The following is a 27,089-nucleotide window of genomic DNA, read 5'->3' as shown; positions in this document are numbered from 1 at the left end:
TGGTGTGCCCTCACCTGTGTACAGAGAGATGAGGGATTGGTGTGCCCTCATCTGTGTACAGAGAGATGAGGGATTGGTGTGGCCTAACCTGTGTAGAGAGATGAGGGATTGGTGTGCCCTCACCTGTGTACAGAGAGTTAAGGGATTGGTGTGCCCTTGCCTGTGTACAGAGAGATGAGGAATTGGGCACACCTGTGTCAGTAGGTGTGAGGGCACACCACTACCTCATCTCTCTGTACACAGTAGGTGTCGGGGGCAGGGAGGAGGGGAGCACAGCCCCCCCAGTGTCTCACTATCACACCCCCAGTCACACAGAGACATGCCTGCCCCCAGCTGACTCTCCACTAACAGGAAGCGCTTCCACCACAACAATTGCCTTCCCCAACAATCAGCAAGTTGTAAGCGAGGGCGTCGTTTGGCTGGCAGAGCCGTGTCCTCCTCCTCCCCCTCCTCCTGACATGGCTCACACACACACCATGGAGGGCACCAGCCGCCCGCTACCCCCGGACCAGGAGGGCATCGAGTCGTGGCTGGACGACCACCTGGACTTCACTCACTCCTACTTTGTGCGGAAAGGGACGAGGTGAGGAGCAGTGGGCTGGGGGTGGTGGGTGGTCGGAGGGCACAGTCTGTATAGTGGACACAGGTGAGAGCCGTGCATGGGGCACCAGTGATGGGAGGACGGAGCCCGCCCATTGTCCTCCGCACAGTGTCCGGGGACCTGTCCCTTCCTCTCTCCGGGGTGGGTCCGACCACACTGTCAGCATTGTCTGGGCTCCCCCCACCCCCGTCCTCTGCTTTCTCAGCCTCACTCCGGACTATGTGGCAGGGGAAAACCTCTGCTATGCCTGAGCCGGGGGACAACCCGGGGGCCCAGCCTAACCCCTGGGGCCACACAGCACTGCTCGCTGCCGACAGCGACTCGCTCACTCTACAGTAAGTGCCCCGCCACTGTCACTACCTACCTCCGGAGAGAAGAGGAACTCGTCTCCTCGTCACTGAAACTCCACTACTTTCACTGCAACTCTACTACTGTCACTACATTCATCTCTATTGTCACTCCAACTCTACCATTGTCACTTCAGCTCTATTACTGTCACTGCTTCTCTACCATTGTCACTGCAACTCTACTACTGTCACTGCATGCATCTCTACTGTCACTGCAACTCTACTACTGTCACTGCATGCATCTCTACTGTCACTGCAACTCTACTACTGTCACTGCATGCATCTCTACTGTCACTGCAACTTTACTACTGTCACTGCATGCATCTCTACTGTCACTGCAACTTTACTACTGTCACTGCATGCATCTCTACTGTCACTGCAACTCTACTACTGTCACTGCATGCATCTCTACTGTCACTGCAACTTTACTACTGTCACTGCATGCATCTCTACTGTCACTGCAACTCTACTACTGTCACTGCATGCATCTCTACTGTCACTGCAACTTTACTACTGTCACTGCAAGTATCTCTACTGTCACTGCAACTTTAATACTGTCACTGCATGTATCTCTACTGTCACTGCAACTTTACTACTGTCACTGCATGCATCTCTACTGTCACTGCAACTTTAATACTGTCACTGCATGTATCTCTACTGTCACTGCAACTTTACTACTGTCACTGCATGTATCTCTACTGTCACTGCAACTTTAATACTGTCACTGCATGTATCTCTACTGTCACTGCAACTTTACTACTGTCACTGCATGTATCTCTACTGTCACTGCAACTTTACTACTGTCACTGCATGCATCTCTACTGTCACTGCAACTTTACTACTGTCACTGCATGCATCTCTACTGTCCTGCAACTTTAATACTGTCACTGCATGCATCTCTACTGTCACTGCAACTTTACTACTGTCACTGCATGCATCTCTTCTGTCACTGCAACTCTACCATTGTCACTGCATGCATCTCTACTGTCACTGCAACTTTACTACTGTCACTGCATGTATCTCTACTGTCACTGCAACTTTACTACTATCACTGCATGTATCTCTACTGTCACTGCAACTCTACCATTGTCACTGCATGCATCTCTACTGTCACTGCATGCATCTCTACTGTCACTGCAACTCTACTACTGCCACTGCAACTCTACTACTGTCACTGCATGCATCTCTACTGTCACTGCAACTCTACTACTGTCACTGCATGCATCTCTACTGTCACTGCAACTCTACTCCTTCCACTGCAACTGTACTACTGTCACTGCAACTCTACTACTGTCCTTACATACATCTCTACTGTCACTACAACTCCGCCATTGTCACTGAAACTCTACTACTGTCACTACAACTCTGCTACTGACTGTCACTGAAACTCTACTAGTGTCACTGTAACTCTACTACTGTCACTGAAACTCTACTACTGTCACTAAAACTCTTGTATTGTCACTGAAACTCTACTACTGTCACTACAACTCTATGTCACTACAACTCTACTACTGTCACTACAACTCTACTACTGTCGCTGAAACTGTACTACTGTCACTACAACTCTACTACTATCACTGTAACTCTACTACTGTCACTGTAACTCTACTACTGTCACTGAAACTCTACTACTAACTGCCACTGTAACTCTACTACTGTCACTGTAACTCTACTACTGTCACTACAACTCTACTATGTCACTACAATGCTACTACTGTCACTACAACTATACTACTGTTACTGAAATTCTACTACTGTCACTGAAACTCTACTACTGTCACTGAAACTCTACTACTGTCACTGAAACTCTACTACTGACTGTCACTGAAACTCTACTGCGGTCACTACAACTCTACTACTGTAACTGAAATTCTGCTACTGTCACTTCAACCCTACTATTGTTACTGAAACTCTACTGCTGTCACTATAACTCTACTACTGTCACTGAAACTCTACTACTGCCACTACAACTCTACTATTGTAACTGAAACTCTACTACTGTCACTACAACTCTACTATTGTCACTGAAACACTACTAATGTCACTACAACTCTACTATAATCACTACAACTCTACTATTGTCACTGAAACTCTACTACTTTCACTGCAGCTCTACTACTGTCACTGCAACTCTGCTACTGTCACTGCATGCATCTCTATTGTCACTACAACACTTCCATTGTCACTGAAACTTTACTACTGTCACTACAACTCTACTACTGTCACTGAAACTCTACTACTGTCACTGCAACTTTACTACTGTCACTACAACTCTACCACTTTCACTGCAACTCTTCTACTGTCATTGAAACTCTACTACTGTCACTACAACTCTACCACTCCCACTATATGTATCTCTACTGTCACTGCAACACTTCTACTGTCACTACATGCCTCTCTTTTGTGACTGAAACTCCTCTATTGTCACCACAACTCTACTACTGTCACTGCAACTCCTCTATTGTCACTGCAACTCCTCCACTGTCACTACAGCTCCTCTACTGTCACTGCAAACTTCTCTACTGCACTGCAACTCTACTACTGTAACTGCAACTCCTCCACTGTCACTGCAACTTCTTTACTGTCACTGCATGCATCTCTAATGTCACTGCAACTCTACTACTGTCACTGCAACTCCTCCACTGTCATTGCATGCCTCTCTACTGTCACCACATGTATCTTTACTGTCACTTCAACTCTACTACTGTCACTGCAACTCTACTACTGTCACTGCAACTCCTGTACTGTCACTGCAACTCCTCCACTGTCACTGCATGCCTCTCTACTGTCACCGAATGTATGTTTACTATCACTTCAACTCTACTACTGTCACTGCAACTCCTCTATTATAACTGCATGTCTCTCTACTGTCTCTGCAACTCTACTACTGTCACTGCAACTCCTCTATTGTCACCTCAACTGTTCTATTGTCACTGCAACTCCTCCACTGTCAAACTCTGTTAATGTCACTGCATGCACCTGTACTATCACTGCAACTGTTACTGTCACTGCAACTCCTCTACTGCCACTGCATGCAACTCTGCTGTCACTTCAACTGCACTACTGTCACTGCACCACCTCTAATGCCACTGCATGCCTCTTTGCTGTCACTGCAACTTCTCTACTGTCACTGCATGCCTCTCTACATCTCAGCTCATCATCAACTTCTGCTGACAGAGAGAGACAGAGAAAGACAAATGGAGAAAAATAGAAAGAGAGAGAGAAAGTGTGTGTGAAAGGTAGAAATGGGGAGATAGTATAAGGGAAAGTGTAAGAGAGAAATGGAGATTGTGAGAGATAGAAAGATGGAGAGAGAGAGATAAAAAGATAGAAAGAGATACCATGAATATATAAAGAGGGGTACATAGATAGATAGATATATATATATAGATAGATAGATAGATAGATAGATATAGATATATAGATATACGTAGATAATAGATAGAAATATATAGACATATCTGGATAAATAGATAGATAGATAGATAGATAGATAGATAGATAGACTGATAGACATAGATAATAGATAAACATAGATAGATAGATGTAGATAATAGATAGAAATATATAGACATATCTGGATAAATAGATAGATAGATAAATAGATAATAGATATAGATAGATAGACTGATAGACTTAGATAGTAGATATAGATAGATAGATAGATAGACATACATAATAGATATAGATAGATAGATAGATAGATAGATAGATAGATAGATAGATAGATAGATAGACTGATAGACTTAGATAGTAGATATAGATAGATAGATAGATAGATAGATAGATAGATAGATAGATAGAATGATAGATAGACATACATAATAGATATAGATAGATAGATAGATAGACGCAGATAATAGATAGAAATATATAGACATATCTGGATAAATAGAGAGATGGACAGAGTAGATGGATGAGTCTGTGGAGTAGATATGTAGAGTTCCCTCTGCCGTTGAGCTCGGTAGAAGTGTTGTGATCAGACATTATGACATTGTGTCCTAATAAGGAGAGGAAAGTGAGTTGGGCAATGCTTTGTTTCCATGTCCCGCACATGAAGAGCTCTCTCCTCTCTCTCCTCTCTCTCCTCTCTCTCCTCTCTCTCCTTCTCACTGCTTGCACAGGGAAGTCACTGAGGAAGGGATTGCTCCAGGACTCCAATAATATAAATAACATGTGTGCATGGCCTGCTTCAAAAACACCTTTTGATTGTCATTAAAACTCCAAATAATAATCTGAACACGCTGCCAAGATTTCACTTGTAACTATGCAACAAATATGTAACAGATTAACTGCTGGATACAAGTCGTTCCCAGACAGGAATGGCAGTCTACTCCCCTTGTTTTCTGAAGGTTACACACGGGACATTGTATCATTGCTCATATCAAGACAAAATCCCAGTCTTGGTTGTAGATACCCAACAGCATTGATATAAGAGCTTTTGAAAAAAAAAACATAATTTTTGTAAAAATCAGTCTGATGAATGTGAAGTTACTGTGCTATTTATAATGCATATTAGAAAGTGTTTTAACTTTTCAGCGTAGCAGTGTGTTGGAGATCACTAGATATGTTTTCACCAGAGCGCAGCGCATTGACTTCGGAAATGTCACATTTGAGACTGAGTGTCCTTTTTGGGGCCACGGGTGATTGAGAGCAATCAATGCACTCCATCTCCCCAGGCAGTAACAGATTTGGGAAGAGACAGCTAATGGTTTTTAAATTGTTCTGCAAAAGCTTCTGTTCACTTGCTCATCTGCAAGAGCAAAAACACGCACAGATCATTTTGCATGCCTGTGTAGCTTGTGAGATGAAAGATCAGATTGTCGGAGAGATTGCTCAGACAAGATCAGATTAATTATTGACTAACATTAGTAAAGCAGCCGTCTAAACCACCTGCTTCCCTAAAACCATCTGTGCCAGGCTCCTATACTACCTCGAAACATATGGAAAACACCCTATTGAGTTTCATAGTGCAACCCCTACTGTTCCTGAAGGAGAAGTCAGCAAATGTTTTTATACCTATCATGAGCAATGCTGTGCAGATAGGAAAGAGGCAGATTGGAAATGCATTATTATTATTATTATATTTATTATTATTAATATTATTATGTGTTCCTTAGGTTGTTGACACAAAAGCAGTTCTGCTGCTAGCGACAAATCGTCAGCTGCAAGCTTGCTGAAAAAAAGGTGGCCTCTGTGTCCTTATGGAATTGCTGTCTCTGTAGCCAGATACAGAGAGATGTTACGACATCTTGCTGCCTCAGCTACGGAGGGATTGATTCCATAGAGACAAACAGGCAGACTCTTAGTGATCCTGCCACTGGCAATTTTGATATATTGTCAGAGGCAGGATCGCTAGCAGCAGAGTTGTCCTAATGTCATCAGCCTAAAAGGTCAGAGCCACAATGAAAAATACTACATTTGTATGATGATGATGATGATTTATTATTATTAGTAATAGTAGTATGCGGCCCTTAAAGAGTAGAAGCATAATGGAAAACCTTTTATTATTATTATTTGTGCTAAAAAGTTAGAGACATATTGAAAAACACATTATTATTATTATTATTATTATTAGTAATAGTAGTATGTGGCCCTTAAAGAGTAGATGCATAATGGAAATCCTTTATTATTATTATTTGTCCTAAAAAGTTAGAGACATATTGAAAAACACATTATTATTATTATTATTAGTAATAGTAGTATGTGGCCCTTAAAGAGTAGATGTATAATGGAAATCTTTTATTATTATTATTTGTCCTAAAAAGGTAGAGACATATTGAAAAACACATTAATATTATTATTATTATTATTATTATTATTATTATTAGTAGTAGTAGTAGTAGTAGTAGTAGTAGTAATAGTAGTATGTGGCCCTTAAAGAGTAGAAGCATAATGGAAAACCTTTTATTATTATTATTTGTCCTAAAAAGGTAGAGACATATTGAAAAACACATTATTATTATTATTATTATTATTATTAGTTCCTTAAAGGGTAGGAGCATATTTAAAAACATATTATTACTGTAAATATTATTAATTATTATTAATATTATTGTTATTATTATGTGCTTCTTAAAGGGTGGAGACATATTGAAAAACACATTATTATTATTATATATATTTTATTATTATTATTATTATTAGTAATAGTAGTAGTAGTAGTATGTGGTCCTTGAAGAGTAGAGGCATATTGAAAAAGTTATTAATATTATTATTATTATTATGATTAGATAGATGCATATTGAAAAATAATGTATTATTATTATTATTTTTTTATTATTACTATTATTATTATTATTTGTTGCTTAAAGGGTGAAGACATAATGGAAAACACCTTATTATTTTTATCATTATTATTGATCTTATTTGTTCATTAAAGGGTTACTAGATTTTCTAGCTCGTTTATGTATAAGAGATTTTTAAAATGTGCCCTGAATAATATTTCAAAGATTACTGAATATAGTTTAGTAGTGAGCAGCATTCTGAAATACACAGTTGACTTCCTGTCCAGTGACAACTGTTATTTTAGCAACTGTTATATTCTTCGCTTTGCCCAGAATGGAAAATAACAGAGAAATAGGATGCTCAGCAAAGTTTTGTACATGTCCGATATGTCAGTTTGCAGGTGTGAGCTCACATACACAGTTGTAAAAGTTATTTGTAGCTTTTTAACATGTTTGAACCGTTTTTGTCTAGGTTTTATGGTCTTTTAATTATATTGTCTGGAAACATAGGCTTTGAATTTCAACACTATGGGGTTATTTTACGAAAGGCAAATCCACTTTGCACTGAAAGTGCGCTTGGAAGTGCAGTCACTCTAAATCTAAGGGGTAGATCTGAAATGAGCGGAAGCTCTGCTGATTTTATCATCCAATCATCTGCAAGTTAAAATGCAGTTTTTTATTTTCCTTGCATGTCTCCCTCGGATCTACAGCGACTTCACTTCCAAGTGCACTTGCAGTGCAAAGTGGATTTTCCTTTAGTAAATAACCCCCATATATTTTAGACCAGCTTTATGAAATGTGTTCATAATAAAAATCTAGTTAGAGTGGAAATAAATAAATATAAATAAATAAATAAATATATATATATATATATATATATATATATATATATATATATATATATAACGATGCAGATTGCTGCTCAAAATTCTTTTATTTCCAAAAAGGATCACATCAGATAGAAATATCAAAAAAAAAGTACCAGGTACAACTGCCAGTTGTACCTGGTACTTTTTTTAAATATTTCTATCTGATGTAATCCTTTTTGGAAATAAAAGAATTTAGAGCAGCAATCCGCATCTTTATATATATATATATATATATATATATATATATATATATATATTTTTTTTTTATATATATCTAATACTGACCTTGATTGAAGGAGATAACTTTGGTGCTGTTTTCACCTTTTATTCCATCTTCTAGTTGGTTTAATGTATGGTTGTATTGGACCGAATAACTAGTATGTTTTATCAGTTGACAGAAGTTGAAAATCATAAATGTCATGCCTGTTATTGTCAGATTGACGTAAATTAGTATTGCCAATAGAAATGCAAATAGATATGTTTAATTGTAGTAAAGCTTTAAGTGCCATTACTACTATGTGAACGTTAGGCCACTTCTAGTTTGTAAAGTTAATTCGATTTAACTAAGAAGATTTAGAAGAGTGACCTCCTCTGTGCCAACATTTTCAATATTCTTGCGCCAACCCTATTCTTGGTATCAGACGTGGGGAACCATGTAGAAGAACTGTTACTGTACTACCAACTGGAGCCTCTTTAGTACTTAAAAAAAAATCTTTCATCACTTTTTAACTTTAATTTATACAATTCAAAATACCATTTACATAGACCATTTGGTCTCCACCAACAGTCCTGAAATAATTCTCTTTTTTTTATGTGATATGCGATGTGATGAGATATGAATACTTTCTGAAGGTAATGATAGAGCAGCCATTTTCTGTGTTGTGTGCAGGGTATATCTTGGCACAGGGTGAGATCAGGAGATACTTTAGATGACAGTTACCGAGGGCTTAGGGCGCTCATTTTAATGGTGGACATTTTCCATCTCTCACTAAAAATCATTTCAGCAAGCAGCTCTGCCTGCTGATATAAAATAACCTTTTTTTAGCTTTTACTTAATATCACTTTTTTTAAACTTTCTGGCAGGGTGGATTTGATTTAAATCAAGTTGATTTAAATCACGGTTTAAACCATGATTTAAATCACTAGTAAAATGGCTTGATTTAAATCATCATTTTTAACCACTTAAGCCTCGGACCATTTGGCTGGCCAAAAACCAGACCACTTTTTACGATTCGGCACTACGTCATTTTAACTGACAATTGCGCGGTCGTGTACTTTTTTCCCCCATAAATAGAGCTTTCTTTTGGGAGTATTTTATCACCTCTGCACTTTTTATTTTTTGCTCTATAAACAAAAAAAGAGCGACAATTTTGAAAAAAAAAGATTTTTTTTTACTCCTCAGTTAAGGCTGATACGTATTCTTCTACATAATTTTGTTTAAAAAAAATCGCAATAAGCGTTTATTGATTGGTTTGCGCAAAATTTATAGCATCTACAAAATAGGGGATAGTTTTATGGCATTTTTAATAATAATAATAATAATAATTGTTTTACTAGTAATGGTGGCGATCATCGATTTTTATCATGACTGCGACATAATTTTGACACCTTTTTGGGACCATTGGCATTAATACAGCGATCAGTGCAATTAAAACTGCATTGATTACTGTAAAAATGTCACTGGCAGTGAAGGGGTTAACACTAGGAGGCAGTGAAGGGGTTAATGTGTGTCCTAGGAAATGTTCTAAGGCTGGATTCACACCTATGCATTTTTAGTGCTTTTTGCATTTTGCAGATTTGCACTACAGTCCATTTAACCTGGTTTCCTATGGAAAACGTTCTGTAGTGGAAAACTGCAAAATGCAAAAAGCACTAAAAATTCATAGGTGTGAATCAGGCTTAAATGAAGGGGGATGGGGACTGTGTAGGGAAACTAACTGATCGCTGTTCATACTCTGTATGAGCAGACGATCTGTCAGTTCACTGCTCAGAGAACCGGAAACTATGTGTTTACACACACAGCTCCCGATTCTCTGTGTGCCCCGAGCGATCGCAGGAGGCCGGTGGAGATCGAGACTGCCGGGCACTCGCATCGGCTCAGGGAGTGAGCGGGGGTGCGCGCAAGTGCCCCCTAGTGGCCGTTTATGTTACTGATGTAACATAACGGCGATTCGCGTAGCCAAGCCATGTTTCCGCAGTACAACTGTGGCGGCTGGACGGCTAGCGGTTATAGAGAAGCCATCATCTCTGTGCCGCAGCGGCTCCTCCTCTGACCTGCTGTTGACTCACCGACAGTCCTATTCACTATAATGGGACGGCTGATGATGCAGCAGTGATACAACAAGGTGAGGGACATGGCGGCAGCAGGTGAGTGGATGCCCATCCGTTAACAGGCGCTGCCATGGTGGCTCTCAAATGACAGGTGCTCTTTAAATGTAAGGATTTATTCTTGCTGGTAGTTAGAATCTTTAAAATCTGCAAACAAAATTAAGGTTTCCTATTTAGAATAATAAGCTGTCAGGTTAGTAAAACAGCGATATCAGAACCGATTCAATCATACAGTTTATAATGTACATAGATTTGCAAAACAATGGGATAAAGGAATATTCCCAAACTTTGTTTTATCTCAGGGTTACTGTGAAATTGTGTGAATGCAGCAATGCAGTGCATGCTGTCTCAGTTTGCAGAGCTTGGATTCATTAAATAAGTTTACCAAAAATGTAAATATTGCAGAATATACAGCCTCATGCTGTATAACTAAGCTCCATTTCATGCTGAATAAACTAAATTATTAATGTATCCTAAATAGAAATCTATATTTAGATAGATTTTTACTCCAATTAGCATATTATTAAAATACATTTTATAAAAAAAATTAAAAAATCTGATTTATTTGATTTTTTTTTTTTTTAATCATTGATTTTTATCCACCCTGCTTTCTGGTTTAGTGGGGCACTGGTGATGTAGATTTCTCCGGATGCATCTGTGAGACCAGGGCCTCACTCAGCCAGGGTGCATCCTGGGAAGGCTACATCAGCAGTGCCTTCCCCCTCGTAAAGGGAGATGGATTCATCTGCCTATAGTGACAATGGCCACCATGAGAAGAATGGGAGGAAAAAAAATGTGCATTTCTAAATCTTTTAAATGTGCACTTGTAATTTTTAAAACTAGAGTGAAGTTCGTCTTTAAGTGGTTAGGTTACTTTTTAGGGCTAGGGGTTAAGCTTCAGTGTAAAACAGTAGGTTCATTCTTCACGGTTTAATTTAGGGGGGTAGGTAAAAGTTCAGGTTGAGGGATGGAAAGATTTAAGTGGGTGAGAATAAGTGCCAGAGAGAGGAAATACTTGGCAGAACATTGGTAATTACAGTGAAATGCACAAAGTGCCATCCCCTGCACCCATAATTAACCACCCTAAGTAAAGGTTGTAAATATGAATGCTCTCATCAGGAAAAATTGAGGTTTTATAGTGTAACATCCTCCGATTAGAGAAAGGTAAATATTTTTGCGTGCTGATTTGTATTCTGAGGATAATCATACAGTTTACATAATGGAAAATGGTATATTGAATTACCCCCCACGGATCAGATAAATCAACTTTTGTATTCAGGCACACTAAAAATTGAGACTCTGCAATATGTTTAAATTGACCAGATTTACTCCTTACACCTTATACCTTGATAATACACCTAATTTACATCTTAAACTGTTTACGGGATAAATGACGCATGATTGGAGTACCTCAGCTCACCCTCATCTGCTGTGCAGTGTAGTCCTGTTAGAGGTATCTCCATAAGACTCAGAGGCAGCAGTGGAATAGAAGATTTATAGACCGAAGTTGAGCAAAATCTGAAATCTCTAACACAGTCTCCATACAAAAGTGGAAAGCAGTATAAGGCTAACAGCCTAATAGGTGGTGATTTAAATTGAAGAGGACAGGAATTTTAATTTAATTTGAACGAGTTACAAAGTTCCATTCTATATGTTCTGAGTAATTCTAAAGTGTTTCAACAGATTGTTGACAATGTCTTCGTTCATGGGATTGGGGTTTCTTTCCTTCTCCTGCTCTCACATTATACTATTAAATTTATATATATATATATATATATATATATATATATATATATATATATAGCATATACATTGGATATAAAAAGTCTACACACCCCTGGTAAAATGTCAGGTTTCTGTGATGTAAAAAAAGGAGACAAAGATAAATCATTTCATAACTTTTTCCACCTTTAGGCTGGGTTCACACCGCTGCGGGGGGAGAACCGGATGTGATTCGCACAGCAAATCACATCCGATCTCCGTAGCGCTGCGAGTTCAGCCATACAGATAGTATGGCTGAACTCGCAGCGGTCCCGCAGCAAACTCGCACGGGACCCTTTTTTGGGTCCGCAACGGAATCGGATCGCATGGGGGTTCACACCATGCGATCCGATTCCTGTGCGAGTCGGCAGATCGCACTGCGATATGCCGACGGATCTGGGGGTGTCATTAACATAACATTGACACCCCCAGCCGTCCGCATAGGGCAGTGTGAACTGCCGGCGGGAGTAATGCGATGCGGGAAAACGCCGCGGATTCGCGGCGTTCCCGCATCGCAGCAATGTGAACCTAGCCTAAATGTGACCTATAAACTGTACAACTCAGATGAATAACAAACTGAAATCTTTTAGGCCCCTTTCACACGGGGCGGATCAGTAATGATCCGCCCTGTGATGATCCGCTTGCTCAGCGGGGATCGCTCCGTTGTCCCCGCTGAGCCGGCTGCGGACAGGGCGGTCTCCGCACACTGTGCGGGGACCGCCCTGTCAGCTCTCCGCTCTCCTCTATGGGGATCAGATGCGCACGGACCGTCTGTCCGTGTTCATCCGATCCGCTCTGCAGAGGGATAGAAAAATAGGATTTTCCTCCGTCTGCAGAATCAGACAGTAGCGGAGGCGGACGAAATCGGGTGTCTGCGGATGTTCATCCGCAGACACCCGCTATCCCATAGGGATGAATGTATGCCCGTATTTCATCCGCAAACGGATGGATGAAATACGGACATATCGTCCGCATGTGTGAAAGGGGCCTTAGGTGGAGGGAAGTAAAAATAAAAAATTTAAATAATATAGTTGCATAAGTGTTCACACCTTTAAAATAATACTTTGTTGAAGCACCTTTTGATTTTATTACAACACTCAGTCTTTTTGGGTATGAGTCTATCAGAATGGCACATCTTGACTTGGCAATATTTGCCCACTCTTCTTTGCGAAAACACTCCAAATCTGTCTGATTGCTAGGGCATCTCCTGTACACAGCCCTCTTCAGATCACCCCACAGATTTTCAATCAGATTCAAGTCTTGGCTCTGGCTGGGCCATTCTAAAAACTTTAATCTTCTTCTGGTGAAGCCATTCCTTTATTGATTTGGATGTATGCTTTGGGTCGTTATCATGCTGAAAGATGAAGTTCCTCTTCATGTTCAGCTTTCTAGCAGAAGCCTGAGGCTCGGTTCACACAGGAGGCGGCACAACACGGCACGACTTGCAGCGCCGCGACCTGCCGAGACCTCAGCGGCGACTCTGTATAGAAGTCAATGCAAGTCGCCCGAAGTCATGCCAAAAGTAGTACAGGAACCTTTTTTCTAAGTCGGAGCGACTTGAGTCGCTCCTCTTAGAACGGTTCTGTAGTACAGAACGGGGGCGACTTGTCAGGTCGCGGCGCGGCAAGTCGTGCCGCGTCGTGCCGCCTCCTGTGTGAACCGAGCCTGAAGGTTTTGTGCCAATATTGACTGGTATTTGGAACTGTTCATAATTCCCTTTACCTTGACTAAGACTTCTGTTCCAGCTGAAGAAGAACAGCCCTAAAGCATGATGCTGCCACCACCATGCTTCACTGTGGGTATGGTGATCTTTTGGTGATGTGCAGTGTTGCTTTTGCGACAAACATATATCTTTTGGAATTATGGCCAAAAAAGTTCAACTTTGGTTTTATCAGACCATAACACATTTTCCCACATGCTTTTAGCAGACTTTAGGTCTGTTTTTGCAAAATTTAGCCGGTCTTGGATGTTTTAGTTCTTAGTAATAAAATACTTTCTTCTTGCCACTATACCCTTTAGCCCAGAAATATGAAAAATACGAGAGATTGTTGTCACAAGTACCACACAGCCAGTACTTGCCAGATATCCCTGAAACTCCTTTAAACACTTCAGCCCCGGAAGGATTTACCCCCTTCCTGACCAGAGCACTTTTTTTCGATTCTGCACTGCGTCGATTTAACTGACAATTGCGTGGTCGTGCGATGTTGCACCCAAACAAAATTGATGCCCTTTTTTTCCCACAAATAAACCTTTCTTTTGGTGGTATTTGATCACCTCTGTGGTTTTAATTTTTTGCGCTATAAACAACAAAAGCGACAATTTTGAAAAAAACACAATATTTTTTACTTTTTGCTATAATAAATATCCCCAAAAAATATATATAAAAAACTTTTTTTTCCTCAGTTTAGGCTGATACGTATTCTTCGACATATTTTTGGTAAAAAAAAAAAAAATCTCAATAAGCGATTATTGATTGGTTTGCTCAAAAGTTATAGTGTCTACAAAATAGGCGATGACAGGGAGCAGACGATCAGCATCCTGTCATTAGGCAGAATGGGGAGATGCTGTGTTTACATCGGCATCTCCCCGTTCTTCAGCTCCGTGACACGATCGCGGGTACCGCCGGCACGGTCACGGAGCTCGCGACAGGCACGCTTGCACAGCGGGAAATTCAAAGTAACATACAAGTACGTTACTTTGCTCAGCCATGCCATTCTGCCAACGTATATATACAGGCGGCGATCGGCAAGCGGTTAATGTTGCTATAGGCCTCTTGGCAGCCTCCCTGACCAGTTTTCTTCTTGTCTTTTCATCAATTTTGGAGGGACTTCCAGTTCTTGGTAATGTCACTGTTGTGCCATATTTTCTCCACTTGATGATGACTGTCTTCACTATGTTCCATGGTATATCCAATGCCTTGGAAATTCTTTTGTACCCTTCTCCTGACTGACACCTTTTAACAATGAGATCCCTCTGATGCTTTGGAAGCTCTCTGCAGACCATGGCTTTTGCTGTAGGGTTCGACTGAGAAAATGTCAGGAAAGACCTACTAGAACAGATTAACTTTATTTGGGGTTAATCAGAGGCACTTAGCACTCCTATTTAACATGAATTTGAATGTGATTGCCTAATTCTGAACACAGCTACATCCCCAGTAAATAAGAAGGTGTATACACTTATGCAACCACATTATTTTTTTTTATTATTTTACTCTCCCCACAAAAAGATTTCAGTTTGTTTTTCAACTGAGTTGTACAGTTAATCAGTCACATTAAAGGTAGAAAATTTCTGAACTGATCTTGTCTTTGTCTCATTTTTTTACATGACAGAAATCTGACATTTTAACAGGGGCGTGTAGACTTTTATTATATCCAGTGTGGGTGTGTGTGTATGTGTGTGTGTGTGTGTATATATATATATATACAGTATCTCACACAAGTGAGTACACCCCTCACATTTGTGTAAATATTTTATTATATCTTTTCATGTGACAGCACTGAAGAAATTATACTTTGCAACAATGTAAAGTAGTGTGTGTAGCGTTTGTATAACAGTGTAAATTGTCTATCCCCTCAAAATAAATTGTCTGTCCCCTCAAAATAACTCAACACACAGCCATTAATGTCTAAACCTTTGGCAACAAAAGTGAGTAAACTCCAAAGTGAAAATTTCTAAATTGGGCCTAATTAGTAATTATCCCTCCTCAGTGTCATGTGACTCGTTAGTGTTACAAGGTCTCAGGTGTGAATGGAGAGCAGGTGTGTTAAATTTGGTTTTATCGCTCTTATGTTCTCATACTGGTCGCTGGCACCTCATGGCAAAGAATTCTCTCAGAATCTGAAAAAAAAAATTGTTGCTCTACATGAAGATGACCTAGGCTATAAGAAGATTGCCAAGACCCCGAAACTGAGCTGTAGCATGGTGGCCAAGACCCTACAGCAATTTAACAGGACAGGTTCCACTCAGAACAGGCCTCACAATGGTCAAGAAAACAAGTTGAGTGCACATTCTCCACGTCATATCCAGAGGTTGTCTTTGGGAAATAGACTACGAGTACTGCCAGAATTGCTGCAGAGGTTGAAGGGGTGGGGGTTAGCCTGTCAGTGCTCAGACCATACGCCACACATTGCATTAAATTGGTCTGCATGGCTGTCATCCCAGAAGGAAGTATATTCTATAGATGATGCACAAGAAAGCCCACAAACAGTTTGCTGAAGACAAGCAGACTAAGGACATGGATTACTGGAACCATGTCCTATGGTCTGATGAAGATAAACTTATTTGGTTCAGATGGTGTAAAGTGTGTGTCGCGGCAACCAAGTGTGTCTTGCCTACAGTCAAGCATGGTGATTGGAGTGTCATGTTCTGGGGCTGCATGAGTGCTGCCGGCACTGGGGAGCTACAGTTCATTAAGGGAACCAGGAATGCCAACATTTACTGTGACATACTAAAGCAGAACATGATGCCATCCCTTCGGAGACTGGGCCGCAGGGCAGTATTCCAACATCATAAAGACCCCAAGAACACCTCCAGGATGACAACTGCCTTGCTAAAAAAGCTGAGGGTAAAGGTAATGGACTGGGCCAAGCATGTCTCCAGACCTAAACCCTATTGAGCATCTGTGGGGCATCCTCAAACAGAAGGTGGAGGAGCGCAAGGTCTCTAACATCCACCAGTTCCGCGATGTCATCATGGAGGAGTGGAAGAGGACTCCAGTGGCAACCCATGAAGCTCTGGTGAACTCCATGCCCAAGAGGGTTAAGGCAGTACTGGAAAATAATGGTGACCACACAAAAATTTACACTTTGAGCCCAATTTGGACATTTTCACTTAGGGGTGTGCTCACTTTTGTTGCTAGCGGTTTAGACATTGGCCGTGTGTTGAGTTATTTTGAGGGGACAGCAAATTTATATATTGTAGCAAAGTGTAATTTCTTCAATGTTTTCACATGAAAAACATATAATAAAATATTTACAAAACTGTGAGGGGTGTAATATATATATATATATATATATATATATATATATATATATATATATATATATATATATAGTCAAAAATACTAATTAAATGTAATAAATTCATGTACCTTCCTGTCAACCAGTACAACATAAACAATTTTATTGGTAACTTGCAGAATAAATCATTCTCTAATTTGGGGAGGATTTTGTTCAGGGGCAGGTGCAGATAGCTGGAGGAAGCAGCCATCCTAAGCCATTTGATTAGTAAACATGGAATGGGATGCTACTGTCTTTTTTGACAATTTATTCAATATTCCAGGGTCTGGGAAGGATGCAGGACTGGGGTACACTGCTGGTGCCCCCATATATCTAATGCCCTGTACACACGGTCGGAAATTCAGAAGGAAAAGGTCCGATCGGATTATATTGTCGAAAAATCAGATTTGACTTTTTTCAATCGTTTGTAGAGACTTCCGACAGACAAAGTGCCACGCATGCTCAGGTCAAGTTACAAGACCAAAGCTATTGGCTACTAGCCTGTACGTAGTATCGTCGTACGCAACGAACGTCACAACGTTCCGAACAATCGGATTTTCCGACAACTTTGTCTGATCGTGTGTATGCAACACAAGTTTTAGCCAAAACACGTTAGAATTTTTTTTTACGGATTTTGTGGTCGGAATGTCCGACCGTGTGTACAAGGCATAACTCTTACAACATAACGCCAACGAGGAGAACACCTTCTCCTCATTGGCCCAATTCACTGATTCACTTCCTCAGAGCCAGAAGTTCCCGTTCCAAGTGTCCCAGGGGAAAAGCAGTGCTCCAGGGTAAATGTTGCCATATTTTGTTGCAGCTTTTATTCCTATGGACAAAGAGCAACAATGGACCAGGGCTGCTGGCAACTCTCTTGAACTAGACAGTTGCTAACCTCAAGCAATTTATGGCCAGGCAACGTCTCGTGCCACAATGGCAAGATCTACTGGACAGCTTCTATCCTTTCCTTAAAAAATCATACATGTTCCTTGCCTGGCACATGTCTTCAACTTCGTGGTGTAGCTGTCCATCATGAAGTACCCTAGCTTCCTAGAGGTCCTTTGTAAGGCTAGAGGAGTTTGTGGCCACATTACCAGCAGCAGCATGCAATTAATGAGTACCTGTGTGATTATAGTATGAGGACAGGCTCTGGGGAGATGATTATTTTTCACCAGGTTAGTGGCTTATCATTCAGGACACCAGCTGCATCCCTGGCATCTTTTAAAGAGGCTAATCAAATGGTGACGAGACAATTTGTGCTACAATCCTCCTAATTTTTATTTCAAGCAACAAGGCACGATGTCCTGTAACTCAAAGCAAAGAGGAGGAGTCACTGTGTGTGACTTTTGTGATTGTCACGTATTGATGTGGAGGAGCACTGAGACCATGTGTCCATACAGACACGCTGTCCTTAGTGCAACTGCATTTCCTGCCTGCCTCTGCAGCTGTCACACAGACAGTGCAGTGACCGTAGAGTTTTGAACCTGGAGGGGGGGGGGTGGGGGGGCAGAGCCTGTTGGGGATAGTTCTACATCAGGTCTGCTCCTCTTGTGTTTAAAGACAGGAAGTGGGTGAAAAAAAATCTGCCAACTGCCTTCTGTCAATTACAAGTCAAAAGTGGATAACTAGCGTCTCAGCTTCCCTTTTAGGCTCCGCCCATTGCAGCAACATTGGTTGCTGGGGGGCTGTCAGCTCCAAGCAACAAACTACAAAATGCATGAACAAAACAAAAAAAACTAAATCAAATCATGTTGACTTCCTTTCAAAATCAGAAGACCCCCAGTGCCACCATCAGCTCAGACTAGGCAGAAACCAGTCGGACCCTGATACACCGATTTCAGCCTAGAGAAGTCTGGTGAGACCTGGTTTTATTTGATGAATGGTGGCTATAAAATATATCTTTGCTGCGTAAAAAAGTCCAAACAACTTGCCTATGTGTGAAAACACATGAATTGGTGTGCAGGTGCTCTGCACTAATGAGTCCAAATTTGAATTGTTTAGCTGTTTGTTTAGCTGTTTGTTTGCAGAAGGCTTATGCCCCGTACACACGATCGGATTTTCCGACATCAAATGTTGGATGTAAGCTTGTTGGTGGAAAGTCTGACCATGTGTATGCTCCATCGAACATTTGTTGTCGGACTTTCCACCAACAAATGTTGGCTAGCAGGTTCTCAAATTTTTCACCAACAAGTGTTGTCTGATTTTCCAATCATGTGTATACAAGTCCTTCAGACAAAAGTCCATGCATGCTCGGAATCAAAAGTCCAGAGATCAAGATAGAGAAGGAAACACCACCACAGCAGGCAGGTCGGCCGAGACTGAAACCTCTCCTCCAGTTTTAGAAGCCATAGGTGCTGGCAATGCATGTAGCAATAAAGATAGGGAGAAAATTCTGGACAGCCGCACTCTGAACATTTTTTATGGCCTTTTATGCAAAAAATAGGATCACAAAATACAAGCCACAGCAGGGCGGACAGAAGAGCTGACACGTTTCACTCTACAAACAGCTCAGCTATGTTTTTTGAATAATAGGCAAAATATTTTTTCGCAGTGTGGCTGTCCAGAATTTTCTCCTTATCTTTAACGCTTGGAATCAAGTACGAGCCGGAGATACCAGTATTCGTAATGATATCACGTACATCTTGTACGTCACCACATTCATAATTGTTGGCCAACATTTGTGTGACCATGTGTATGCAAGAAAAGTTGGAGCCAACATCCTTCGAACAAAAATCCACGGCACCTCTCCCCGCTGACCGCTGCCTGTCACACTAGGTTAAAAGGGCTGAGGAAGCTTCCACTAAGCTCCTCCTTGGCTCTTACCTGCCTAATCACAGACCCTACGGAGTAGCCTGGGAAGAAGAATATATCCCGCTATCCCCTCCCCACCCACCATCAAGCCACGCTGTATCCAAGGTCTGTGTTGGGTAGGGGTGGATGGTAGCATTTATGCAGCTAGGGGAAGGGGGGGAGAAGAGGATTTACAGTAGATGGGGGGGGGGGGGACAGGGGGCTTGTGGTAGGGTTGAGATGCAAATCCAGTCAAGGATGGGGGGGTGGGAGGCGTTACACTGCTGACCCCTGATCTATGCACAATGGACCCTGCACACCCCTGAACACTGCGCATCCCTGAACATCACGCACCTCTGAACACCACGCACCCCTGTACGCTGCGCACCCGTGAACAGCGCCCGTCCCTGAACACTGCACACCTCTGTACACCTTGCACCCCTGAACACTGTGGACCCCTGAACACCATGCACCCCTGAACAGCGTGCACCATTGCACCCCATGAATACTGTATACATCGCACCCCTGAACACCGCACACCCCTAAGCTTTGCACACTGAGCTTCGCACTCTGTACACTGCGCACCCCAAGCTCCGCACCCTGTACACTTCACACCCCTGAGCTTCGCACCCTGTACACTGTGCACCTCTGAGCTCTGCACTCTGTACACTGCACACGCCTGAGCTCCACATTCTGTACACTGTGCACCCCTGAACTTCGCACCCTGTACACTGTGCACCCCCGAGTCTGTACACTGCACACCCCTGAGCTTCACACTCTGTACACTGCGCACCCCTTGAGCTCCGCACCCTGTCCACTGCACACCGCTGAGCTTTGCACCCTGTACACTGCGCACCCCTGAGCTCTGCACCCTGTACACTGAGCACCCCTGAACTATATATATATATATATATATATATATCTTTTGGGTGCACACCCTAATGCAGCTGGCTAAGCACACCTATAGATGTATACCTTATATAGTTGAGGCTACGTACAGTTTATACAGCGAATGCAGCGGGCACATCTAGTAGTAAAGGCAATAGTTGGTTTGCACCAGCCTAGTTCAAACGTACTATTTAAACTTCACTAAATGATGGAGATCAGTTTTAATAATTCCTTACTATAACATTTATACTCTGTAAGATAATTAGAATGTAACTTATGGTTCTGCACCCACTGTGTAGCAGCACAGTTACAGTGCCTTGCGAAAGTATTCGGCCCCCTTGAACTTTTCAACCTTTTGCCACATTTCAGGCTTCAAACATAAAGATATAAAATTAAAATTTTTTGTGAAGAATCACCAACGAGTGGGACACAATTGTGAATGAAATCTATTGGATAATTTAAACTGTTTTAGCAAATAAAGAACTGAAAAGTGGTGCGTGCAAAATTATTCGGCCCCTTTACTTTCAGTGCAGCAAACTCACTCCAGAAGTTCAGCTAGGATCTCTGAATGATCCAATGTTGTCCTAAATGACTGATGGTGATAAATAGAATCCACCTGTGTGTAATCAAGTCTCTGTATAAATGCACCTGCTCTGTGATAGTCTCAGGGTTCTGTTGAAAGCGCAGAGAGCATCATGAAGACCAAGGAACACACCAGGCAGGTCCGTAATACTGTTGTGGAGAAGTTTAAAGCCGGATTTGGATACAAAAAGATTTCCCAAGCTTTAAACATCCCAAGGAGCACTGTGCAAGTGATCATTTTGAATTGGAAGGAGTATCAGACCACTGCAAATCTACCAAGACCTGGCCGTCCCTCTAAACTTTCAGCTCAGACAAGGAGAAGACTGATCAGAGATGCAGCCAAGAGGCCCATGATCACTCTGGATGAACTGCAGAGAACTACAGCTGAGGTGGGAGAGTCTGTCCATAGGACAACAATCAGTCGTACACTGCACAAATCTGGCCTTTATGGAAGAGTGGCAAGAAGAAAGCCATTTCTCAAAGATATCCATAAAAAGTCTCGTCTAAAGTTTGCCACAAGCCACCTGGGAGACACACCAAACATGTGGAAGAAGGTGCTCTGGTCAGATGAAACCAAAATCGAACTTTTTGCCCACAATGCAAAACGATATGATTGGCGTAAAAGCAACACAGCTCATCACCCTCAACACACCATCCCCACTGTCAAACATGGTGGTGGCAGCATCATGGTTTGGGCCTGCTTTTCTTCAGCAGGGACAGGGAAGATGGCTAAAATTGAGGGGAAGATGGATGCAGCCAAATACAGGACCATTCTGGATGAAAACCTGTTGGAGTCTGCAAAAGACCTGAAACTGGGGCGGAGATTTATTGTCCAACAAGACAATGATCCCAAACATACAGCAAAATCTACAAAGGATTGGTTCACAAATAAACGTATCCAGGTGTTAGAATGGCCAAGTCAAAGTCCAGACCTGAATCCAATCGAGAATCTGTGGAAAGAGCTGAAAACTGCTGTTCACAAATGTTCTCCATCCAACCTCACTGAGCTCGAGCTGTTTTGCAAGGAAGAATGGGCAAGAATTTCAGTCTCTCGATGTGCAAAACTGATAGAGACATACCCCAAGCGACTTTCAGCTGTAATCGCAGCAAAAAGTGGCTCTACAAAGTATTAACGCAAGGGGGCCAAATAATTTTGCACGCCCCACTTTTCATTTTTTTATTAGTTAAAAAAGTTTCAAAAATCCAATAGATTTCGTTCGTCTTCACAATTGTGTCCCACTTGTTGGGGATTCTTCACAAAAAATAAAAATGTTATATCTTTATGTTTGAAGCCTGAAATGTGGCAAAAGGTTGAAAAGTTCAAGGGGGGCGAATACTTTCTCAAGGCACTGTATATCTCCCCGACACCTACTATTACCTGTTTGGCCTGCAGCACCTCCTGCACTTGGAATTGAGTATTGCACACTTAGTCCTCTGTTATAATGAACCATTCCACTATACAGATGACCCCTATAAATCATGCTGGGGGTTCACTTGGGGTCAGAAACAGTGATGACATCTTTGGCTAGCTTGGAAGAAATCTTCATGAGTTGGAAAGAAATTGCAGAAACAGTTTTGAATTTGCAGTCCGTTTTGTTTGGTAAAAACATTCATTTTTTTATGAGCATTTCCTTTTAATTTAGTTGATTGTTAGAGGAAATGACTTGGGTGTTGTATTTTTTTATCTGTGACTCCCTTATGTGCATTTTAACTTGGATTATTCATGGTTTTAAACTGTAATTTTGTTTTACTGATTCATCTCGACTTAGAGCAGTGCAGTCATCTTTACCCCAGTGCCTTGTCTTACTAAGTTTTAATATTGTATGCTGTGGCTAGACCCAGCAGATTAAAACCTATTTTACATCTAATATGATGAATAATGCTCCCTTGTGGAAGGCTAAACATTTATTGCTGTGTTCACATTTTTTTTCAGTGTGTAAATAACTTTAAATAACCTTCTTCAATGTGTAACCACAGGGAACGTATTCTAAAAAAAGCTGACAAGCACAAACAACATATTATCACAGCTTTAGCAAATGATCATTTAATTCCTGTCTTAGACAAATGTGACTTTTTTTTTTTATTTGGCATAAAAATAAAAAAAAGACAGTGACTGAACAACTGTTGCATAAATTGCTTTAACAAAAATACTGGAAACAATGTCCATAGTGTTACTTTGCAAGGTCTGTGACAACAAATATATAGACCATTTATTTGTGAACATACAATTATATTTTAGTTTACAAATAACCAGGGCTTTTTTTCAGCAGGAACGCTGGGGAACGCAGTTTTTCGGCACCGCCAGCACTGAATGTATGTAATAGCATGGGGTGTGGGGTGTCCTGGAGGGTCTATTGATGTTGGCTGCGGGGGGGATCTATTGTTACTGGTGGGGATCTGATTTTATGTGAGGGTCTGTTGTTGCTGAAGGGGAATCTATTGTTGCTGGGGGGGGTTCTTATGTTTCTGGAAGGGATCTACTGTTGAGGGAGAGGTCTATTTTTACTGGCTGCTGGAGGATCTATTGATACTGGCTGCTGGGAGATCCGTTGTTGCTGCTGGGGGGGGGGGTCTAATGTTGCTTCAGTGGATTTTTTGTTACTGGCTGTGATATTTTGTTGTGGGTGGTTCACTGTTGCTGCAGGGAATCTATTGTTGTTGGGGTGGAGTCCATTGTTGTTGGGGGAGTCTATTGTTGTGTGGAGATCTATTGCTGGGATTCTATTGTTACTGGCTGCAGGGGATCTATTTTACTGCTTTTCTTTTTATCATTAACATGTTCCATACAAATGATTTTGCACCACAGAATGATACTTGGTTCTGTATTCTCTAAAAGGGGAAGTACTGGTAGGTGGGTAGGGGGTGGAATCAAGGGACAGTGGTCAGATGTGGGTAGGGGCAGAGACAAAGGGTGACACAGATGGGGGGGAGTTCCTGCACCTATTCTCCGAGAAAAAAAGCCCAATAAATTTTAAGTGCAGCAATCCTTGTTTGGATTTTTCTATATATAATCTGTGGGACGGTCTGATTGTTTTGCACTTTATCTGATACCGTTTTGTGCTGTTCACCACAGCGGTTTGCCAGCGGTTTAGGACATGGTTCCAGTAATCCATGTCCTTAATCTTCTTTATCTTCAGCAAACTGCGGGCTTTCTTGTGCATACACTTTAGGCTTCCTTCTGGGATGACAGCCATGCAGACCAATTTGATGCAGTGTGCGGCGCATGGTCTGAGCACTGACAGGCTGACCCCCACCCCTTCAACCTCTGCTGCAATGCTGGCAGCACTCATACATCTATTTCCCAAAGACATCCTCTGGATATGACGCTGAGCACGTTCACTCAACTTCTTTGGTTGACCATGGCGAGGCCTGTTCTGAGTGGAACCTGTCCTGTTAAACTGCTGTATAGTCTTGGCCACCGTGCTGCAGCTCAGCTTCAGGCAATCTTCTTATAGCCTAGGTCATCTTTATGTAGAGCAGCAATTCTTTTTTTCAGATCCTCAGAGAGTTCTTTGCCATGAGGTGCCATGTTGAACTGCCAGTTACCAGTATGAGAAAGTGAGAGCGATAACACCAAATATTTTTTTTAATCGAAAAACAACTTTTATTGAGCATAGTAGGTAGGATACACATTCAGTGCAACAGGCACTACAACAACGAATTTGTTAATTCGGCATACATGGCCATATAACATATTACTGGGAAAAGTCAATGCTGCATGATCCACAGAGTAGCATTTTGATACAAGGTTCATGGGGGGGGGGGAGACTCACAAGAGGTCCACAGGGTTTACCAATATGGGATTTATCTAGCTATCGACATTGCAAGTGGAGGCGTCCTCCAGCCATCTATCCCAAATTTTATTATATTTGCTGGGGCAACCCCTATGAGTGTAAAGTAGCTTCTTGTGGGGGAGGGCATTATTGATTGCTCTAATCCATTGTTGTAGTGTAGGGGGGGGGGGTCCCCTCATCCACTTCTTGGTGATCTACAATCTGGCCAGGAACAGTGTTTTCTGCAGAAAAATGTTCAGGTATTTTTCGCCTTCAGAGAGTGAGGGGAGCCCCAGGATACACTGTCGAGGGCATAGGGATATTGGGGAGCCCATGCGATCGTGGAGGAACCGGACCACCTGGGTCCAGTAGCCCTGTATAGACGGGCAGGCCCAGAGTAGGTGATAGAAGGAGGCGTTTGAAGAGTTGCAGCTGGGACAATTTGGGTTGTGTTCAGGCCTATATTTGGAGATACAATAGGGTTTGAGATATGACCTGTGGAGGATGTAAAGGTGGGTGAGGCGATCCGAGAGTTTGGGCGACACAGTCTTACAATTTGCCAGAGCCTCCTCCCTGTCCTCACCCGACACCGCACCCAGGTCATTCTCCCACCGGGATTGTTGGGTGCACGGCCATGGCGGTGGGCGTTGAGAGGTATGCGTATATCAGTGAGATTAATGTCTTGGGGCCCAGGCGCATGGTAAGTTGCCAGACTTTACAGTGGGGAAAGAGCATGGGGTGCCTGTCCTTGGTACGAGTCGGGATGTGGGGGCCACAAAATAGGATCTGGAAGGGGTGAGCCAGTGGGCCAGGGGTTTGTGAACAAACAAGAGTGGAGTAGCGGACCCTATCTGTTTGGTTGAAATAAAAGAAGTGGGAGAGTTGGGATGCTATATAGTAAAGGAAGAGGTACAGTGCCACCTAGATCTGTTGGGCATTTTAGGACTCGCCATGACGAGCCCCAGATAAACGTGTTGAGGATAGATTCCACTGATTTGAATATACGGGGGGGAAGGTATAGTGGTGCTTGCCAAAAGATGTAGAGAAGCTTGGGGAGGAGTATCATCTTGACCAGGTTTATCCGGCCCATCACCCCGAGGGGAAGACGGGACCATACTTGCGTTTTTGACTTCAGGATATCAGATAACACCAAATTTAACACACCTGCTCCCCATTCACACCTGAGACCTTGTAACACTAACGAGTCACATGACACCGGGGAGGGAAAATAGCTAGTTGGGCCCAATTTGGACATTTTCACTTAGGGGTGTATTCACTGTTTAGACATTAATGGTTGTGTGTTGCGTTATTTTGAGGGCACAGCAAATTTACACTGTTATACAAGCTGTGCCATTAAAAGGCTATATTGAAAATCAGTATGAAAAATCGTGTAACAATTATTAATAAGCCAATGAGCAAAAAACATCTGTTGTTTAAAGTTTCCTTTCATGATTTTGTATTGAGGAAGGTTTAGTAGGGTATATGTCTGTTTACACAGTAAAGAAAGTTGGCATGGTCTCTGAATGCCAGATACATTGCAGATGGGTGACATCAATCGAGTTTATTGCTTCAATCAAACAGATCTTGCCAGGATCAGCAGGAAGCAAGGCCTGCTTATCTAATGATTAAATATGATGTCCCTCATGTATATGCAATTGCAAAATGCATTAAAACAAGGTTTTTTAACATATAGGTGCTGGGTTGACTGTGTTAACGTTTCATTGATGTTGTTCCATATTTATCTAAAAGAAAAAGTTTAACAAATTATAGTTCATTTTTATTGTTTTCGAAGGACAGATTCATTTTCAGCAGAAAAGTCTGTGCAGTGAAAGGGTTAAATAATGTCACAAGTATTCCTGTATGCAGTCTACTTTCCACAGGAATACGCTGTACACAGTGAAGTCATCTTTTGGAGAGAAGTCCAGT

At 41.7% G+C, this 27,089-nt stretch overlaps 1 protein-coding gene across 4 annotated transcripts in view; it reads left to right on the top strand.

Moving 5' to 3' along the window:
- The first annotated feature begins 285 nt into the window (after positions 1-285).
- Positions 286-27,089, top strand: part of PDE5A (phosphodiesterase 5A) — a 255,717-nt gene continuing 228,913 nt past the window's right edge. The window contains exon 1 of one of the 4 annotated variants that reach the window (XM_077476828.1): positions 286-583. In XM_077476828.1, coding sequence (XP_077332954.1) covers positions 459-583 — 125 coding nt within the window. In that variant the 5' untranslated portion in view covers positions 286-458. Of the gene's footprint in view, positions 584-694; positions 937-27,089 lie in introns of those variants that run through there. The other 3 variants (XM_077476827.1, XM_077476826.1, XM_077476825.1) reach the window with 3 other exon arrangements.

Source organism: Lithobates pipiens, unplaced genomic scaffold, assembly GCF_037356315.1.
Source record: "Lithobates pipiens isolate NorthernLeopardFrog02 unplaced genomic scaffold, aLitPip1_a1.2 Scaffold_13, whole genome shotgun sequence".
Lineage (NCBI taxonomy): Eukaryota > Metazoa > Chordata > Amphibia > Anura > Ranidae > Lithobates > Lithobates pipiens.
The sequence above is the reverse complement of the archived record's forward strand: the minus strand, read 5'-3'. Positions and strand labels throughout refer to the sequence as shown.